The sequence below is a fragment of the Channa argus genome, chromosome 21, assembly GCF_033026475.1.
Source record: "Channa argus isolate prfri chromosome 21, Channa argus male v1.0, whole genome shotgun sequence".
NCBI classification, from domain to species: Eukaryota; Metazoa; Chordata; class Actinopteri; order Anabantiformes; family Channidae; genus Channa; species Channa argus.
In genome coordinates this window covers 15,356,678-15,375,821 of record NC_090217.1, presented here as the reverse complement: position 1 = coordinate 15,375,821, position 19,144 = coordinate 15,356,678, and the positions used below count along the sequence as shown (strand labels likewise).

At 41.2% G+C, this 19,144-nt stretch overlaps 2 protein-coding genes across 3 annotated transcripts in view; both read right to left on the bottom strand.

Annotated features, from left to right (window-relative positions):
- Window positions 1–450: 450 nt before the first annotated feature.
- Window positions 451–13,003, bottom strand: scaf11 (SR-related CTD-associated factor 11). The gene is made up of 15 exons (XM_067490813.1): window positions 12,829–13,003; window positions 10,265–10,310; window positions 9,974–10,119; window positions 9,545–9,622; window positions 9,145–9,224; window positions 8,883–8,962; window positions 8,766–8,803; window positions 8,592–8,662; window positions 8,020–8,136; window positions 7,615–7,715; window positions 3,080–5,284; window positions 2,215–2,546; window positions 1,922–2,092; window positions 1,696–1,815; window positions 451–1,273 (listed from the first exon to the last, which is right to left on the bottom strand). Exons 2-15 carry the CDS (start codon window positions 10,281–10,283, stop codon window positions 1,178–1,180), a joined length of 3,654 nt encoding a protein of 1,217 aa, XP_067346914.1. The 5' UTR covers window positions 10,284–10,310; window positions 12,829–13,003; the 3' UTR covers window positions 451–1,177.
- A 1,807-nt stretch (window positions 13,004–14,810) lies between these two features.
- arid2 (AT-rich interactive domain 2) overlaps window positions 14,811–19,144 on the bottom strand; it is a 35,064-nt gene continuing 30,730 nt past the window's right edge. The window contains exons 17-21 of one of the 2 annotated variants that reach the window (XM_067490811.1): window positions 18,955–19,093; window positions 18,778–18,863; window positions 17,623–17,746; window positions 16,632–16,723; window positions 14,811–16,489 (exon numbers count right to left, since the gene is read on the bottom strand). In XM_067490811.1, coding sequence (XP_067346912.1) covers window positions 16,378–16,489; window positions 16,632–16,723; window positions 17,623–17,746; window positions 18,778–18,863; window positions 18,955–19,093 — 553 coding nt within the window. In that variant the 3' untranslated portion in view covers window positions 14,811–16,377. The other variant, XM_067490812.1, reaches the window with a different exon arrangement.

Below are 19,144 nucleotides of genomic sequence, written 5' to 3'. Positions count from 1 at the left end.
TCTGAATAAAGTGGCCATGGAACTAAGTTATATCCTCCAGAGTAAGTCTTTGTTGCATCCTGGTCTGAATAGGCTTGTTAAACATTTCTTGCAAATACTGCTCCCTAGCGGTTACAAGATGATGTTACACAGCTGGGTTTCTTTAATACTTTTTGTACCAGTAAGTAGAACCGCTGCATTCACTTGTTCTGCAAAACAAGGAACTACCTGTTCATGTCAAGTTTGTTCTACCTGTGACATTGTGTTTAATTAAACAAACAAAGCCCCACTTCCCTTAAAAACACACAGACCACCACAGCTCACATTTAAATGTCTTAGTGTACAGATGCGTGTAGTTTTTTTTTTTCTTACTGTACTACGCTGTATGATTTAAATTGGCTGCTACAGACAAAGTGTTTCTGAAACTGAAGTTTTTTGAAGCTGAAATATTGCAGAAATCCAAGAAACACATCAGGAAGCAGCCATTTTATTTTCACCACTCTCTGGATACTTTGCACAGTTCTTGTTCACACATTAACATTTATTACACATTCAGGCAGGGGTGGGTTCCATTTCACCTGATAGGCCCACGTGGGTCCTGCACCTTACATCACACACTCACTGCTGATTGGCTATCCCACTGCCCTCAGCCAATCAAGGCCCTGATTACAATTGAACTTTCAGATTCCGGCCCATCGAGGGGCCGCAGAGATTAATAAAGGCAATGCACCATCTTTGAAACTAGGCTTTCACCTGAAATATTATATTATTTAAAAAAGAACATTGACAATATTTAATTAATAAGCTATGCAATCAGGATGCCACTGAAGAGAAATTCATTGTACAAGCCAGCACTCTGGGAGAGACTCTCCACTACATGAGCCGACATCATTCACTGAGCACTGTATCTTTAATATCAACCCCCCCCCCCACTACTTACAGTAGTTTCCAAGTCACACGACCTATGCAAAATAAAGGGCTCTTGCATTACAATTTCTGATTGTGTCATTCTTTTTCTAACAAAATATGAAAATCTATAGAAAAAACATAATTCAATAAAAGGTTTAGATATCAAAAAGAAAAAGTTGACTCTCCATCGTCTCTCAGTTTGGAGGCCAAATTCCAGCTTGAGGAAATTGCACTTGAGCAGCTGAATGGGTCTATGATGGCATCACCATGCCAGCAGCAGGGCAGAGATTCATTTCTTGCGTGCATGCTTGTATTTATCCACGTAGGCCTTCACCAGGTTGGCCACCTTACTGGAGTTCACCTCACCACTCTTGCTGTGACACACCTGAGGAAAAGACACAGCAAAAGGTCACAAAAATTTTGAGTGAGAGTCGCAATGCTCAGAGTAGTTGGGTAAATACCTGAAATGTGTTGAACTGGGAAAGCGGAGTAAAACACTGATCCCATTGAAAATAATTAAGATTACAAATCAGCCCGAGCAACCCACTAACTTCTAACAGCTAGTGAGCTCAAGTTGGACAGGCTAATATTTACTAGCTCAGATAAACAGCAATAACATAAGCAAGAATCTCTAAACTGATGCACATCCCTTAATCAATAGCAAGCATGCCTGGTGTACACATGTGGAATATTGGCCATATTTTGAGTTAAAAAACGCTATAATTTTGCTGCAAGTGGAATAGTTTGAAGCTATAAATAAGTCAGCAATCATTTTTAAAGTTGGCCTAAGACCAGCACAGTCTTTACCTTCTCTACTGCTTTGCGAACAATCTCCTTATACTCTTCCTTAGTGATTTCCTTCTTTTGGTAAAAAGGTTTGATGGCTGTCTTCACTTCGTTTATAGCTTTTTCTTGGATCTGTTGTTTCTAGAGCAGGAAGAGGAAATCAAATTGTTTGAAAATAATTGACAGTAATGGATAAAGTAAGAAAACCATTTCTTCAAAGAGAGTGACAGGCAGATGACCAAGGTACCTTTTCTTTTTTGGAGCTGTCAGCTTGAGCCTTGTTATGACCAGGGTGAGTAGTTGAGGATGGCAAAACTTGACTTGGTGCTGGCTGGCCCTGGGTCACAGTGGTGTTACTTGCTTTGGTAGGGGTGGGAATCAGGGCAGGTTTCCCATAACCCATGACAGTACTCGTCATCTAGGGCAAAGCAGAATGTGAGAATGAGATTTGTCTTTAAAAACAAATTAATTAATTAATTTACATGAAAGTCAACATGCAGGATCTGGATTTAAATCTTAACCTGGCCTGCTGTACCGTACCTGAGTGGTGTGGCCATCAGGTTGAGCTGCTACTGTCTGACTCCCTTGCTGCATGGGTGGAGGTGGTGGGGGAGGAGGTGGGAGGCCCTGAGCGCCAACAGTGGGCATTTGAAGCAGCGGTACAGCCGGGTGGAGATGAATGGGGACCTGAGGGGGCATGGCGTATGGCGTGGCAGGCTGCAAGCTGACAGGAAGGGTTCCTGGCGGGCCCTGCATTGGGTATTGATGGGGAAGAACATTCAGCTGAGGAGGATGAGGGGGAATCACGTTCATCACAGGCACCGGAGCGTTACCCGGGACTGTCTGTAGCGGAGGCTCAATTTTAAGTGGATCTGGAGAGTAAAGAAAAATAAATTAATAAATAAAACAAAACTAACAAACAACAGAAACTAGTTAAAATATTCAAATAATATAGCTGATTTCAAAGTTGAAATAGTGATGTGAATAGTGATTTAAAAAGTGATGACAATGTGCAAGAAGATTCACAGAAAGGTGTCAATGGCTTATAGAGTAAATACTGAACAAGCCTTTTATCAAAAATAGATTCTGTGTCAGTAAAACAATTGAGATTTTTCAATCGAATAAGTTCAAACTTCAAAGAAAGTGTATTGTATCTAATGAAGTACAAATGCCTGCAGGTAATTTATGGTTTATTTTGAGTCTTTTATATGAGCTACAACTACACTAAATTTATCCTTCTCTCAAAGCATGAAAGAGAAATTTAATTCCAAACACCATGACGACTACTAATACGTTACAGACTTTTTAAAATGGATCCTTTTTTTCTAGAAATAACAGCAGTGTTTTGCTGCAAAATGTACAGAGAAGCCTGCTTTTTTTTATTCATGGAAAAAGACCATCTGACCTGCTGCTGCTGCTGCCTGCTGCTCCTCTTCATGTCTGTTCCAGGCTCCTGGTCCTCTCTCTTTCTTGGAGTAATAGTCCTGAACGTCTGCAGGAAGCGTCTTCCTGACAGCCCAGCTGGATGCAGAGGACCATCCTGACCGGTCGAGCATAGAGTCGCCTTGTTCGGACTCTTTTCTACGGCTACCTGCTCTGTTTTCGTTGAAACGGCTGTACGCGTCATTACCTGAATTGTTACCTGTACCTGAGAAGTTGTTTCTGGGCTGCCAGCGGTTGTCAGACGTTTCTTCCTGCTGGTTGTAGAAGCTACGATTGCCTCCACCACGTCCTGTGCCCCTGCCGCGTTCAAATCCTCCACGCGCCCCCTTATCCCGTGACTCTCCCCTGTTCCCACGGTCTTCCCAACGTGAGCTACTGCTGAAAGCAAAGTCCCGGTTCCTACCCTCAGCTTCATTACGAGTCTTTTCTGTAACCCAGTCGGGATTATCTGACCAGCCCTGGCGATCAGGGGAATTTTCTGTAGGCACACCATTTTCAAAGCGCCCAGCGCCTCCATGGTGCCTCCGTCCCTCACCACCAGAACTACTACCATGCCCAGACCTCCACCCGCCTCTATGCTGCTTTCTCTGAGGAGACCTTTCTCTGGAAGCTGGCCGTTCTGGGCTAGGCCCTCTTCTGTAGGACCTTGTTCTGGATCGAGACCTAGACCGAGAGCGGGACCTGGATCTAGACCGACTCTTAGATCGCCGTCTTCTCCTCTCATGACTACGTTCCCTCCTAGAATTATCTCTCTCACTGTCCCGGTCTCTGATTCTGTCTCTGCTGCGGGCCCAAGAAGAGCGGCTAGAGGGTGGACTGCTGTCACGCTCTCTAGACCGAGAGCGTGAACGCCTGGATGAATCTCGTTTTGAGTCTCTCTTGGGTGACCAGGTGGAGGTTGGGGAGTGGAAGCGAGAGCGCCGCTGTCTGCCGTTTTTTCTCTCCTCGCTCTTTTCTCTCTCCTGTTGGTCCCCACAGCTCTGATCCTTGGAAACTTGGTTTTCAAATGCAGGAGGTTCGGCAGCTGCTGGGTCACCACTATCCTTCGGTAATTCAAATATGGCATTGTTACCATGTTCACTCATTGGTGAACTGCAGTCCATGGGGACAACTTCAGTGTCATCCTTAAACGCCCCATCATCCTTAATTCCTTCCTTAACACTGTCATCCACTGAAGGCTCTTCTGATCCAAGCAATTTTACCTCAGTGCCCTCAAATGCTTTTGTTTCTGTGTCAGTTACATTTTCTTCGGACTCTCCAGCAGAGGGAGGACAAAGATGCGTCAAGTTCTCACATGATTCAGCCTTCATTATCTTTGAAGATTCTTCACCGTTAGCTTCTTCTGACTCTGCACAAATGTCCATGTTATCATCCTGTTCATGCTCATCACACTGTGGAGACATCAGGTCATCGAGAGCATTCTGAGTGTCAGAGGGTGATAGAGAATTCCCTTTGTCAAAGTCCTTGTCTCCAGAAGAAATTGGGCTGGCTGGTTCTTGCTCATCTCTTTTTTCCTCGTCCTCCTCGGAACATGAACTGCTGCTGTCAGGAACTGAGTCATCTCCCCCATCTGGTTTTTCCTCTTGCTCGTGTTCATTAAATTGTTCCTGAGTGTCATCACTGTCCTGTTCAACTACATTATGCAGGGATTCTGCACTACCTTGCTCATCAGCAGAATTTACATTTTCCTGATCTGCACTGGGGCAGGCTTCAGCATCAGAGTGCTGCTGATCAGAGTTGTTTGTATCCTGATCGGTTTTGTTTTCTTCCTCCTCCTCTGTCTCATTAGCTTGGTCACCCTCTTCTTCCTCCTCACTTGCTGCCGGGCTGTTAACAACCTCGGGAGAATTTTTTTTCCTTTTAGCTTTCCGTTTGCCACTAGCCTTACGACTTGTTACCTGCTTCCCCCTTCTCTTGGCTGGCACCTGAGACGTCCTGCCTGCCTTGGTGGATTGGTTGGTAGAGGAGTCACAGTCTGAGGAACTAGACTGAGGTGGCGATGAGGAGGCAGATAAAGGGGTCTCTTCCTGGGCTTTACTGTTGCGCCCAGATCGTCTAGATGGTAGAGAGTCTCCCTCTTTGGTGAGAGCTTTGGAAGTTGAGGCCCGACCACCTCGCTTATCACCTCCCTTGGCACATGGGATGGCACAGACAACTCCGTGAAACACTGTGGGGAGAAAGAAATGTTTTTGAACCAGATCCATAACTAGACTTTTATACAATGAGCAACCCAAAAACTGCACGGAGCCAGGCCACAACATGAACAATTTAATTTCACACTGCTCTGGTTTTCAAAGTACTCTTTTCTGGTTTTAAATTTATTAATAACTTCGTGGCAGGCAAGAACTTGTTGCTGTTAAGATTTCTGCACTCATTTTAGGGTGTTGTAGTTTCTAATCATTCATGATTATCACATTAAGGCTATCAGCGAAAACGCCTTGATGTGCAGCTGCTTTTGATCTTCTCAAACTTTCACCCCCTCTTTGCATCTTAAAAATAGGCAAAGCTATGTCAGAAACTTCGACTCTTTCTGCAGTTCCAACAACTTCAGATCCTCTTTCACATAGTAACTCCACATATCAACTCTGGACAGTCCCTTGATACTGATTTGCAGATATTGGCAGATGTTGTTTCACACATGTAACACATACTGCTAGACTGTCCAAGTCAGGAGCATTGTGCTTGAATTTTGAGGGTTAGCACATACAGAAGGCACAACATGTTAGAAAAAGTATGCTGCACTTATGTTTACAGCATAATTAATCAATGCTTTAAAAAAAAAAAAAAAAAAAAGCGGTGGTAGAAACATCATCAACACACCTATTAGCTTGCTTTAAATCCTCTTGACAATTTTAAACAGAGCAGTGTGCTCCATGCACGCACAGGTTAATGTATATAATCCTGATTTTGCAGATTAAAGTCAGGGTAATCTCGGGTCGTCTCACTGGGACATTTGCACCTCCTCCAGGTAAAGTCTGTAGAATTTCAGGATTCAAGCGTGTGTAAAAGAGGCTCAACAGAGTGTCTTCTCTGTTAGGATAATCCCATCTTACAAACAGAAACTGGTGGATCAGTGGTAGAGCATTAGGTTGGGTGTGGCCCCACCCAGCCACCAAGGGCCACCTTTGTGCCAGTCCCGGGCTGGACAAAAATGGGAGGGTTGCGACAGGGAGGGAATCCGGCTTAAAAACCTTTACCAAATCAGCGTGCAGAACACGTTAGGCTGTGGCAGCCCCTGAAGGGACAAGCTGAAAGCCGTTGATCTTTGACAAACAAATACAACTGTCCAACACAAAATGTGTAGCTTGTAATATTTAGAAGGATCCATCAGTAGTAGCATTCTTAAGCTGCTTTTGGATGAACTAGTTCTAGGGAGTTAGTTCTAGGGAGCACGCACAGACACACATCAATCACTAAAATCAATCAATAAATAAATCAACACTGCAGACCATCACATTTAGATTTCATTTGCTGGATCACATTTGTGAACACAAAGCTAGTGAGGCGCTGCCGGCATTATCTGGACTTTAGGCTTTGAGCTCCCAAATGTCTGTATTATGTGCGTGCAGCACACTGTTCTGTTCCAAATTGTAAACCAAACACTGTTCCCATAGCCAAAGTTTCAGGTCCTGCCTTCTGTGAGCAATCACACACTGTAATCGAGCGGATTTTCACACGAGGACGTTTCTCACCCGGAAGACTTTTCGCTGTGTTACATGTGTGAAAAGCAAACCCAGATATGTCCAAGGCAGATTTCTCTTGACAGTCCAAAATTGATTTGTGATGACTGGCAATGTGCATCCTGCTAACGGTATCCTGGAATCAACTAAACACCCAGAATAAAAACAGCTTTTCCCAGTACTTTGCTAGTGTTAGCTTTTATTAACATGAAAAATAATGAGGTAACATTAGCAATAAACTATGTAGATGACGACATGTCAACTAAAAGCCACGTAGGCGCGCACACACACACACACACACACACACTTGAAAAGAGTGTACTGGGGCAAATTCAGACGGATGCATTCTACACCTTCATCACTAGACGTCACCAAATCGTCCACACTAGACATCATTACACTGGATACACTATCATTAGAAAACCTTAGGACATGGTTCAACATTGAGCCAGAGAAATTTGCTGCAACTGTTTTCATGTTCCAGTATCTCGCATTATTGTTAGGTGCTTAATAGTAAAGCAAAATTCTTGAACTTCCCACTTACATTTGTAAAAAACAGATAAATAAATATGCCCGCAAACTGTCAAACTAAGCAAACTTATGCAGAAGGGGAAAAGCCCTTCATAACATTTGAATTAAAAGAACAAATCAAAGTACTCTTTTCTTTTTAATAACAACCAACCATATTACAAGACATGTTATTAAGAAAATCTATTTTTAACAAGTGCAGGAAAGTTAAGATCTATCATTATCATGGTTACAGAAGTACAATTTACCTTAAATAGTTAAGAGCAAAAATCTGTAAGATGTGACTCACCAAAATTGCCAGGGTTGATCAGTGTGCTGGAGGTAAAGGGAAATGAACAGTGTCCAAATGAACACAGGCCGCGGTTCCAAACAGTGGGGTTAAAATGCTGTCTGTAAAGGAGACAAAAAGGCAAATGCACTGTCAGCATTTATGTCAGTCACTAAATTAGTAATTATCCAATCCAAAGTCCTGTTTGGGTGGATTCTGATTACCATGCACAACAACCAGAACATATGATCAACTGCAAAATATGAATGTGTAAGACATTAAACAGCAGGTTTGACTGACTTATAGGGGAATCCTTACAAGTTACAAGCTGAGGACATTTGAAAGACATTAGCACTTAGGAGACAAGAAAGATACAATGAAAGCTGGTAAAACAAGGAAGTTAGTGGTAAATTTGGATGTTATTACCTTAAGGTGCCATCAGCAGGAATATGAGCAGCAGGAGAAAGCCATGGACAGTCTTGCACCTGGGATTTGCACTCTTTCAAGCCAGTGTAATGTGATATTTCATCTGTCACCCAAACACTATAGGATGATAAAATATTATTTAAGTACTTTTAAAACAATGTGTGCAACACTTACACATGTAACTGTAAAAATACAGTGTCCAGAAATGTTCCATCTGCTCTACACAGAATTATGGACATTTCCTATATTTAATTTTATAATGAACAATCATTTACAAAGAAATATGAATTCACGGAGTTAAGTTGGGAATAAAAGTTAGGTAATCTATGCACCATGATATGTTCAAAATCAAACTGTAAACAGACCCCTTGAAGCCTAGTGACCTCTTTTTAATCTAATCTTACAATAAGCTAGACGATCTTACTTGTTTTACTAACATAACACAGGCTACTTGTGAGAGTCTTACAATTAGTAAGAAGTACTGCACAATTCCCACAGTCAAGATTTAAGACAGTAAGAACATGTCATAATGTATTGTAATGTAATAATTTATCAATGAACACATGACTTACACATCCTGTGTAGATGCTGTTAATGAGACACAAGGAGATGGTGACCATGTAGAGCACTCTGTTCCTTTTACCTAAAATAAAATACATAAGATTTAATACTCGAGAGCATACTAAACCAAACAGCGAAACAAGCACGCATAACAGGAAAGGGGGGGGGGGGGGGGAGACTCCCACCTTTTTTCTTCTTAGCAAAGAGGGATCTTCATCATTACCTGGACAAAGACATTACAGACTGTTAGACCTTGTTTCAAAAATGCGTGTGTGTTTCAGGAGGAAGATTTTTAAACATACATTTCCTCACAAATCCTTTTGTTTTCGCATCTGCTGTCCTCCTCCCTTTTTGTTGTTTCACTCTTCTAGAAGACTTATGTCTGAAAAATAAATAAAAATTAAAAAAATCTCTCCAAAAGAAGTTGAGTTTTGTAGTCAAACATTTTGGGACTTCACACAATACTGATTAAATAGATGTCATAAGTATTAATATGTCATTAGTATCTTAATCTCCTTTGAGACACAAATGCAAAACTTATGATCCTGTAAATATGATACTTACTTCAGACAGACGTTTTGTTCAGGCTTGTTACAGCAGCAACTCTCTGCTTCAGGTTGAGTTAATGGTTTTCTCACAGAAACCTTAAAAACAATAACAGAAGCAGATTTCTTTTTAGTGCAATTTGCATTGTACCACTGGAAATTTTCACTTGACAAACTAGACTTGGCCAACAGATGCCCTGCTGAAACACAGGGACATAATGTAAACCAATTGACTGGAAGCTGGAGCGTTAAAGCCAAGGGCGGACTTTTTTGATTGCCTCATGCAAAAGGTCTTCTGGTAAAAACACCAAGGTGACAAACTGCAAGTGCCAGTACCACTTAAATTATAGAAGAGGCAATTTCAGCTGAACTCCTTTGGGTTAACTGTGTTGGATTACAGAAAAAAAAGGGCAACCAACCTGCACACAACTAAGATCCCCATCCCATTTGTACACATTAGTAAAAGGTCTTCTGTCTACAGGACAGGAAGGAGCCATCTGCAAATTCAAATAAAACGAAACACTGTTAACATACAAATGCCCATTGCTTAACTGATTAAGCAGTAACAAAATTGCCATCTTTGTAGCAATTATCACAATAGTTGCTGACACATTACATCATAATGAACAAAATGAACCAAAAAAAATAAAAATTAAAAATCACGCTCTTTAAAGATGTTGCTTTCACTCTACATTTACAAAATACTAGATCACTAAAGATTCGATAGAATTGTAAATTTAAAAGGTTAACAACTTTTTTTTAAAGTGGGTATAGTTTAAATAGCCAATTTTAGGGGAAACACAGCTAACACAGTTTCAGTTATGTTATGTAGCAGCAATGAGCGTCACCTCTGCCCAGGTAAGGAGGCATCTGAGGCAAAAGATGTGGCAGCAGCTGTCAGGCATGGCAAGCTCGCCTCCAGCCAGGACACCCAGACAGATAGGACACCTCTCTGGCTCCTCGGTGTCCATCTCATCAGGTTGGCCCTGGCCACCTAGTCTCAAACACAGATATTTTTGACTGCGTTCAGATAATTTAAACAAAAAGCTGCTCAAAGGAGATGTCCCCACACACACAGTACATGTTTTAAGCACTGTAGAACATGTAAGCCCATAAACAACCCTTGTGTTGTGTCTCACCACTTCCAGTTCCAGTCATGTCCAGCTCAGGTTGTCCTGGTCACCACTATAGTGCAGAGAAAATGAAATAAAATTAAGATAAAGCCAATGCTAATACAAAGAAGAGAATTAGATACTGTGTTCCAACTCTAGCCCACAGAAAAGTAACAAAACACATGATCAAAGCACTAATATGTCAATGTAAATACTATACAACACCAATTTGTTTAAGTGCTTTTAGCCCTGTTGGACTGGTGTGCTAACATCTCACTGAGGACTTGTGGTTGGAAATGTTTCCACACAATTACTACAGGGTTTGTAACTGAACATGAATGAGATTCCATTATATAAAGAGTGTCATCATATATTTGAAAAAGAGGCATCAGATGGTTGGTGGTACTGGAGATCATTATAAGAATAGGTGGTTCTAATGTTTTGACCACCTTATTTATTTTAAATAATGTTCCCTAAACATTAGAACCACCTTTCCCCCCCCCCAGTATGACTCCACTCCCCACTTTGACCTCAATAATAAACACACAGAATTATCACCTTTCACAGTTTCAACCTAAAAGCTGAGAAATTTGCAGGGCTGCTGTATACAATTGCAATTGGTCATAATATTATGGCTGATTGGTGTGTGTCTCTAAACACACACACACACACACACACACACACACACACACACACACACACACACACACAGCTTTTTAAACTATTTTCAATCTACGTAATCTTCCACAGATGGTTTCCAATTAAGTTCTCAAGGAAGATTAAAGGCAGGCACCTGACCCTCTTTGAGTCTTCAAAATAGACAATATTATTCGCCATGGTGATAATGGTGATCTCTTTACCAGACTGAGGTAGGTACCTAGAACCTGCTTTTCAATGAACACAGGATTTGTCAAAAACGGTGGTAGAATTTCTTGCATTCTTAATGTATTTGAGACCATCAGTTGCGCTGTACCAGAGTAGTGTTTGTATCATTTGTTTTTCCAACAGGACAATGACTAAAAACACCTCCAGGCTATGCATGGGCACAGTCAGAGCATAAGTCACTTCCTAGGTGCTCAGTTGACCCACCACAGACAACTTGGGGTTCAGCGTCTTGCCAAAGGACACTTCGACTTCCCTGTGCTCCATGGATGACTGACTTAACAACTGAGCTACAGCTGCTCAACTCTGACCTTCAAGATTCTCTATGACCAACCAATTTGTCTGAGGAGGTACAACTAACCCCCTCATTCAATCTGTGTAACTGTAGGTAAAATAATCAAAGCAGCCGAAAAGAAGAGATGCATCTGACCTCAGCCAGTATGAGAACAATAAGAGTTCATTGACAAAATGTCAACATTTTGGTCTCATTGCGGCCCAAGTGCTGGATGCAGTGCTTGATTAGCAGGCCTGACCTAAATCCATTTTATGATTGTTTAGAAGACAGTTGGCCTGCAGAGTGAAAGAAAATGGCCAGCAAGGTCTCGGCATTTGTGGAAACTTTAAAACCTTTAAAAAGCATTTCAGGTGAAGTTGCAGGGAAACCGTTGAGAAAATGCCAAGTGTGAGCAAAGCTGCGATCAAAGTAAATATAGCAATTATTAAGTTTGAATTCCTTAGAATGCTGGTGCATTTTTCATTACATCACCCCATGTGTGTCGTTTCTTAGTTTTGATTAAACAAAGATAACCACTGAATGAGAAAGTGGGTTATGGTGATCCTTACCGGTTTCAGTATCAATTTTTTAACAAATGTAAAACTTTTAAACACTCGTAGTATATTTTTAACAACAGAAGTGAAAGTGAAACATTCGCTGTTTACGATCTTTGAAAACCGTGACAAACAACAGAGGCATCAAAACAAACCGACATCTGCTGACAAAGACTTGTGAGCAAACGTTGTTCATTCGACCATCGAAAATCCCAAGTTAATCGTCGTCTTCAGAATCGTCGTGAGCAGAAGTGGGGGGGGGGGTCGTGTGTCCCGAGGTGTCGTTTTGAAAACACTGAAACTGAAGCAGGTAAACGCAGGCTTGTGTCTGATCGGGCTTTTTGGGGACACTTTCTTTAGTTAACGCCAGTTAACATTAAAGCCAATTACTCATCTAACATTACAGGATAACTAGCCCTTTGGTTAATTTTGTATTCCATTAATTGAAACGAAATACCAGCATAGCCAAAAATGGAAAATGATGTAAATAAATAGAAGCCAGATTAGCAAACTTACACTTGCGAATGTTTGCTGGTGTTTTGAGCCCGTGCGGCCTCGTTTCTGACGACACAACATTAGCAGCAACTTGATCAACCAGTGCCAACACGACGGTGTCAACATGGATGTTGTTTATTAGCCAGATAGCTACTGTTGGCTAAAACGCAGCTAAGAGCTAAATGGCTATTTGCGGTTGCAAACATGGCTATATAGTGTCTAATATTAGCTACGACGATTGCACTGAAGGTCATGAGTTAGCTAGCTAGCCAGCTAGCAACAACCGAAAGCTAACTAGACGATTTGAACAACAGCACCTGCTTACGTCGCCTTTAGCCTGCTAGCAGTTAGCCCCTAGTTACACAGGAGCAAGTGTTATTACTTACCTTTAGGAGCACCTGTAGCTGTTTTGCTCTTAGCAAACTGTGTTAGCGTCCAAAACCCTGCTAGGAACTGCAAACAAAACGCACTATCCGGGAATTGTTTTGGCTAAAAACGCAGCGTAGCTTTCAGAAAGTCTCAGCCACATGTCTCGCGGTCTGACTGAAAGTTGTTCCAGCTGGAGCCCCTCAGCGGAACCTTCGAGCATTGCAGAGCGGAGGTCACGTGGCCATCTGCTGGCATTTGCATTAAGTAAATAACAGCATCAGGTCGATCGGCCAAATCTGTACGTCAGCACGCAATAATAAGCAAATTCAGTATGAGTCAACTATGTCACAATGTGTTTGAACTGAAGAGAAATACAAAATGTAACAGTACTAACATGTATCTTAGTGTCTTTGTAGTACTTTCAGGCGATCTCCAGGGATGGTAGAAGTACACAAACTCAGTACTGACGTAAAAGTGGAAATGATTTGCTAAAAAAAAAAAAAGTATTATTTTACATTCTTTATTTAAGTTGAAGTAATAAGTACATGTTCTAAGAAAGCAATGCATTGCATGTGATGGTGTTGATAACGAACGTACAAGTCTTGTCCTGATTTGTTTGGCAAACGTTCAAAGTGAAAAATATGGCAAAGAAAATGTCTAGTATTATTAAAAAAATAGGGTTAAAGTGTGGAACAAAAACAGCAGCTGGGAGAAATGGAGGTTGTTTTATCCACTTTATTTACTACCAGGTGGTTAATCCATAATAATACATCATCATCATTTATATTTTGTTTTAGTCCACAACTGCAAAAAACTAAAACTGTTAAATAAATGTAGTGAAGTTAAAGTCTGTTTATTTTTAATGGATTTTGAATTGTAGTGAAGCAATATCGAATTAACATCAAATGAAAATGGCAAGTAAATAATGGTCATAATGGCCTCTGCATCATCTCTGATCGTAATGGCGTACAACTTCCATTAAATACTTAGTGTCACTTTTTGTGCAGGATGGGAACACTGGTTTACTTTTAGTTGCTTCGTTTTATACATCTCAAAAAGAGGTGTTTGCAAGTCAAAAGACAATTTGATGGGTCTGTTGTGTTATTTTATTTTCATTTCTGCTTGAGTTTTAAGGTCCTGGTTTTGTGAACACTCACTGTCATGATATTCTGGGGCAGTTGACCCGTGTTAAAAGATATAAACATTGTTGTGTAAGACAAAACACTCATGCAACCACCGAATTGAATCAGTCGTTGAGTGTAGTTTAGGTTTTAAGCAGACACACTGGCAAATACACATTAAATGTGTGCACATTTTAAGCCACAAAAACTAGCACAAGTCTCAGATTAAGCACCACCCAGTCTTTTGAAAAATGCAAACGGCATTTTAAAGAAAGATTAAGCACAAAATGTTTTGAGAGCAGTGGGAAGTGAAGTGCTCAGCAAAGTCATTACAATTATGTCGAAGGGAATGAGCCAAAGGAAAGTGTCCAGTGGTTAAACAAAAGTAGAGAGCTTATCTTGTAGCATTAGACAGACTGAAGTCCCAACTATCAACCATAAAAACTGAGTGCTGAATATTAAAATCACTGGCTGATGTTCAGACGTCTGTTATTTAGGCCACACACACACTTTTCTTGGTCTTTTCAGCTCCACTAATTACTAAACCTTTTTTACTAGAAATCCCCATAGTCATCAGATGTATTAAATTAAAAGGCATCAAGTTTAGCCGATTCAACCATTCTATTACTTTGAGTTTTGTAAAACTGCTTAGGTATTATCATTAAATCCAGATTTGTTAGTTGTTCAAGCTTCCTAACTAGTCCACACTCATCCCACTGTTAAGGCCAGTTCAATTTCAGGACCTGAATTTGCTAATCAAAGTATTTATTCTCAAAAATCTGAGACATTCCATTTTAATTAATGGACCAACATAAAAAGACAGGAAAGTGAGAGAAGTTGGTGGGGAAAAAGAAAATGAAGCAAGCATAGACCATAAGCAAAATGTTCAGTGTTTTATTTAAAAACTATAAACAGTCACCAAAGTAAATAAAGCCAATCTCTAACAGACTGTTAGGTCTATGTATAATCACACATCCTACTGACACTGCAGAAATGAGGATGGTTGGGTCGCCCCGGTCAGATGCTAATACGACAGGCAGTCATAAATGTTACACAACACACGGTAGAGAGGACAGTCTGAGGACGTGAGCCGGAATGTGGCATGGTATTAAGAATGAAAAAATAGTACAATAAAACTCCACACTATATTAAGATAGAAAAAAGTAGTGAAGAAAATATCATACCTGCACGTAAAGCAAAGAACACAGGAGAAAACCTGTATAAAAACTCCATGTATTTAAACCAATTTACAAATACAAAAAAATTTTGGTACGCGCACTGTGCCCGTACAATGACAAAACGCTTACAGTGAATATATGTTACTTGTGTGTGTGCACGCGCGTTGAGGGGAAGGTGTGTAAGGGAAGAGTAAGGGAATAGTAAGGGAAGAATACCTTCAATATTTTTTTCTTCTACAAAATGACATGAGATATATTATTCCATACTCTTTCAGCCAGCAAAATGAGTTCTATAAGGTATTATAATACAAAAAATGTCACAGTTCCACAAAAAAACTGTTTTTTCCCCCTCCCTAAGCTTTACAGCATCAGTACCTTTGCAGAAATATTTACAGGTTTTAAGTACATTCATCCACTGCTGAGTATAGAATCACATTAGATACAAGTTACCAAGGATCATAAAAAAGCAAAGGAAAAAAAAAACAAAAACAAAAAACAAAAAAAACCCAAACATACTACGTTTTTCAATCTTACCAAAGTAATGCTTCTATTACTCCACAGAGCAAGTTCTCCAGTGGCTGCATCGGCATGAAAGAGGATCTTCTTTATATATATTCACAACATATTTACAAGATTCTTTTTTATTAATTGTAATGGTATTCATTTCAATAATAAATAAGTGAAAATATATTGACTCAAGTAAGAAAACCAAGCTACCAATTTTCTAAAGAAAAATGTTTTCTCTGCGCCAGTTGCCAGCGGAATCCTTCTCCACCCACTCCTGTAGGACACCTACAGCATCCCCTGCTCCCTCCCTGTCCACCTGTACTCTCTCCAGTCACCCGCCACTCACTTCAACGCACACATCAGTTCACGGGTCGAAGAGAAAAAAATTAAAATAATTAAAGAACTTAAAGAAAAAAAATGTGCTCGTGTTTGGGGTTTCGTAGGTGGAGTCCCTTGGGGAAGCAGTCTTAAAAGAGCTCCTCCTGGTGGGCAGCTGGTGGAAGACCCCGTGGCAGTTTTTTTTTGAGTGTGTGCTGATGAGAGGGAGGGTTCGAACACAGGTTGGCAAGGAAGGGAGTGAAAGATGACAGGGGCTTGGGTGGGTGTGGCAGGTGTGGCAGAAGGAGGGTCTTTGTTTTGCTTCCTGCCCTCTGCTCCCCCTGCTGACCTGCTACGGCTCACTGGTGGGCGTTTTCCTCTCGTCTCTAGAGAGGGATGGGGGTATAGGGGTGATGGGGTTGTAGAGGTTGTCCTTTTGGCGTTAAGCCTGGAGCGAGCGCGTCAGTTCATAAAGGCATTTAGCGAGCGTGGTGGAAACCTCCATGTTACTTAAAGCTAGCACAGAGAGGTGCGTCTCATGCCTCTTTACCAACCTGAGACAAGGACAAGAAAAGAAAGATTATTCAAGCTTCACAGAAACACGAGACTGATATGGGCAGCCGTTAAGAGTTATTTTTTTTTGTTTCCCCATTTCCACCAAACGGAATGTAAATGTTAAATCAGAAGCTTGCTTACATGCGACCACAGTCAGAGTGCTTGGCGATGTTCTTTAACGTTAAGGCAGCAGTTAGTCGTATGTGTTTAGTCACTGGTCCCTCTTTCTCATCCTAGAACAGAAAAACCTCAATTACATTCATGGATATCATTTTTAGAAATGGTACTAGACCAGTCAATGTGTGTGGGGGCCTGGTGGCTCAGTGGTAGAGCATAGGGCTGGGATGCAGGAGGCCCCACTCAGCCACCAAGGGAGACCCTGGTGCCGGTCCCGATCCCGGATAAAATGGGAGGGTTGCGGCAGGAACCTGGTGTAAAAACACATGCCAAATCAACCCCTGAGGGGACAAGCCGTTGATCATGAGACCAGTCAATGCTGTATTGAACATTAACAAGAAATAATTGCTTTCTTGCATGTTTTTGGCATAAAGCTGGTACGACAGTCAAGAAAATTCTATATACAGCCCAACAGGCAATTAGGATTTTTCTAACATTTGCTACCAGCCACAAAAGTAAAACAACCAGGTGGATTTAGTGACCCCTGCACCAACATGCCAGGGGTGGGGTGGATTTAGTGAGTTCTGTTTTCCCAATTATCCTTGCACTCCCCACTTCTGATTACCTGGGTCAGGTGTGTTCAGTCAAAAACTGGAAGAAGCTTGTTTACTTTGTCTTACCCCGGTGCAGCCTTCTCCAAGATGGCATCTTCCAGCTTTTGACTAAACACCTGATCCAGATAATCAGTAGAAGGTAAGGACAGCTGAGGACAGCGGGAAAACAAACAGGGAAACGACACTCCACACTGGAATTGGCTACTTCAATAATATCTGGAAAGTATTTACTCTCAGTGTTTCCAGTCAATCCTAAAGTGGCTTTGAACCACAAGCTGACAGAAACAGTGAGATTTTGAAGTCTCCTCAACCCACTGAGAGCTTCAGAAGTCACAATTGTTTGTGCACATATGTTACCCTGAAGGAAATGGTAGTGAAATGTAGCCGTGGTCAGTACTCACAGTGAAGTCCCTGAAGACCAGGTTTCGGGAGCCCCTGCGTAGAGCCATGAGAGCTGCGCTCGGATGATTGACGATTGCTTTCGGTGCTCGCTGTGCTGTAGTACTGCCTGCCGCTGGCGGAGTCCTTTAGAACACATCACACATACGCACAATGCATCAGTGTCATTTCTCAAATACTGCAACCTGTATGATGTTTCCTCATAGAAACTGTAATGCTCTGATACGGTACGTGCCAATTTGTCACTGTCACCAAACAAAAGGAGTTTCACTTTTATCTACCATTTAAAATTGCATTTTTATAATGTTCTCCATGACAATCGACACAAAAATAATATCAAGGGAGTGTCGGAAATTTGCTAAGTCAGAGCAGCCAAGTAGTTTCCAAATTGCACAATGATACATTTCACTTATCTAAAACATATTCTCGTAAAATTTCAACACATGTGAAGTATAGTTTCTGCAGTCCCTCGTGATGTGGCAATTGCAACAATAAATGAAAATTTCACAAACCAGTGATATCCGGATGACTTTGCAATTTTGTCCAACCCCCACAGTCTTTCTGCAGATATGACCTACAATCTGTACTGTCCCTAAATGTCTTTGCATGGTCAGTGCACCAGGGCTGCTGATGAAAGCTAATCAACACTAAATGGTGTTTTAGTCTTCAAGTAAAACCTGTGCACAAAGGCAATGATTGATCCACTTGAATTAAATGTTTAATTTGGGGGATATTGTATATAATATTCAAGTATTAGGAAGCAATTTATATTATGCAGGAGAATCCAGGTATTTCCAGAGGAGGTGGTGTGTTTTCAAAAATTACCGCAGAGTGATGAGTTACTGTAGAGCGATTAAGTACGATTAGTGGCAATGCTAGTGTAATACGAGATAAAGTTATAGCTTGCTTGCCTGTTTGCATGACAAACTGCTTATGTGACGTGTTTTACTTTGAGCAGAAGGTATTTTTATGCAGGGGTAGTTTTGCACATTTGCGTTGTCGTTGGCAAAACATCAAAACTTGCACGACAGTTTTTTTTTTGGAAAAGCTGGCACAAAATCCAAGATTTTAGGCCACAACAATTGTATTTCTGCAAATTCCTGAAGGGACTGTTTCAAGTATTAATCCTATCAAGACTAACAGAACAGTGTACATACTGGGAAGAAGTTTGATTGGGACTTTGCGCCTGCTGCTCCTCTACTTTGAGTCCAGCCAGCAAAGCCTCTCGAGAACAGTGCTTATCCTGGGAAACAAAGTGCATGAACTGTTAAGGCAAATCCTGTACATTTGGTGGGACAATTTCCTATTGCCAAAACGTTTCCCTGCACATTTACCTGTAAATGTGTGATGAAGGACAGTCTCTGTCTGGGAAAAGGTTCACATCCCTCCCATAGACACTGACCTCCATACAAGTCTTTTCCACCATGCTGTGTTGCTGCATGGTAAAACACCTGAGATGGCGTTTCAAACCACCTTTAAAGACAACAAGAGCAAATGAACACAAGCCCGACAGTGGCTCAACTG

Coding starts and splice junctions, on each gene's coding strand:
- scaf11 (XM_067490813.1), bottom strand. Junction 9,623..9,973: donor GCCTCCTTACCTGGGCAGAG/GTGACGCTCATT, acceptor TTGAATTTGCAG/ATGGCTCCTTCCTGTCCTGT. Junction 8,137..8,591: donor ACAGCATCTACACAGGATGT/GTAAGTCATGTG, acceptor ATCATCCTATAG/TGTTTGGGTGACAGATGAAA.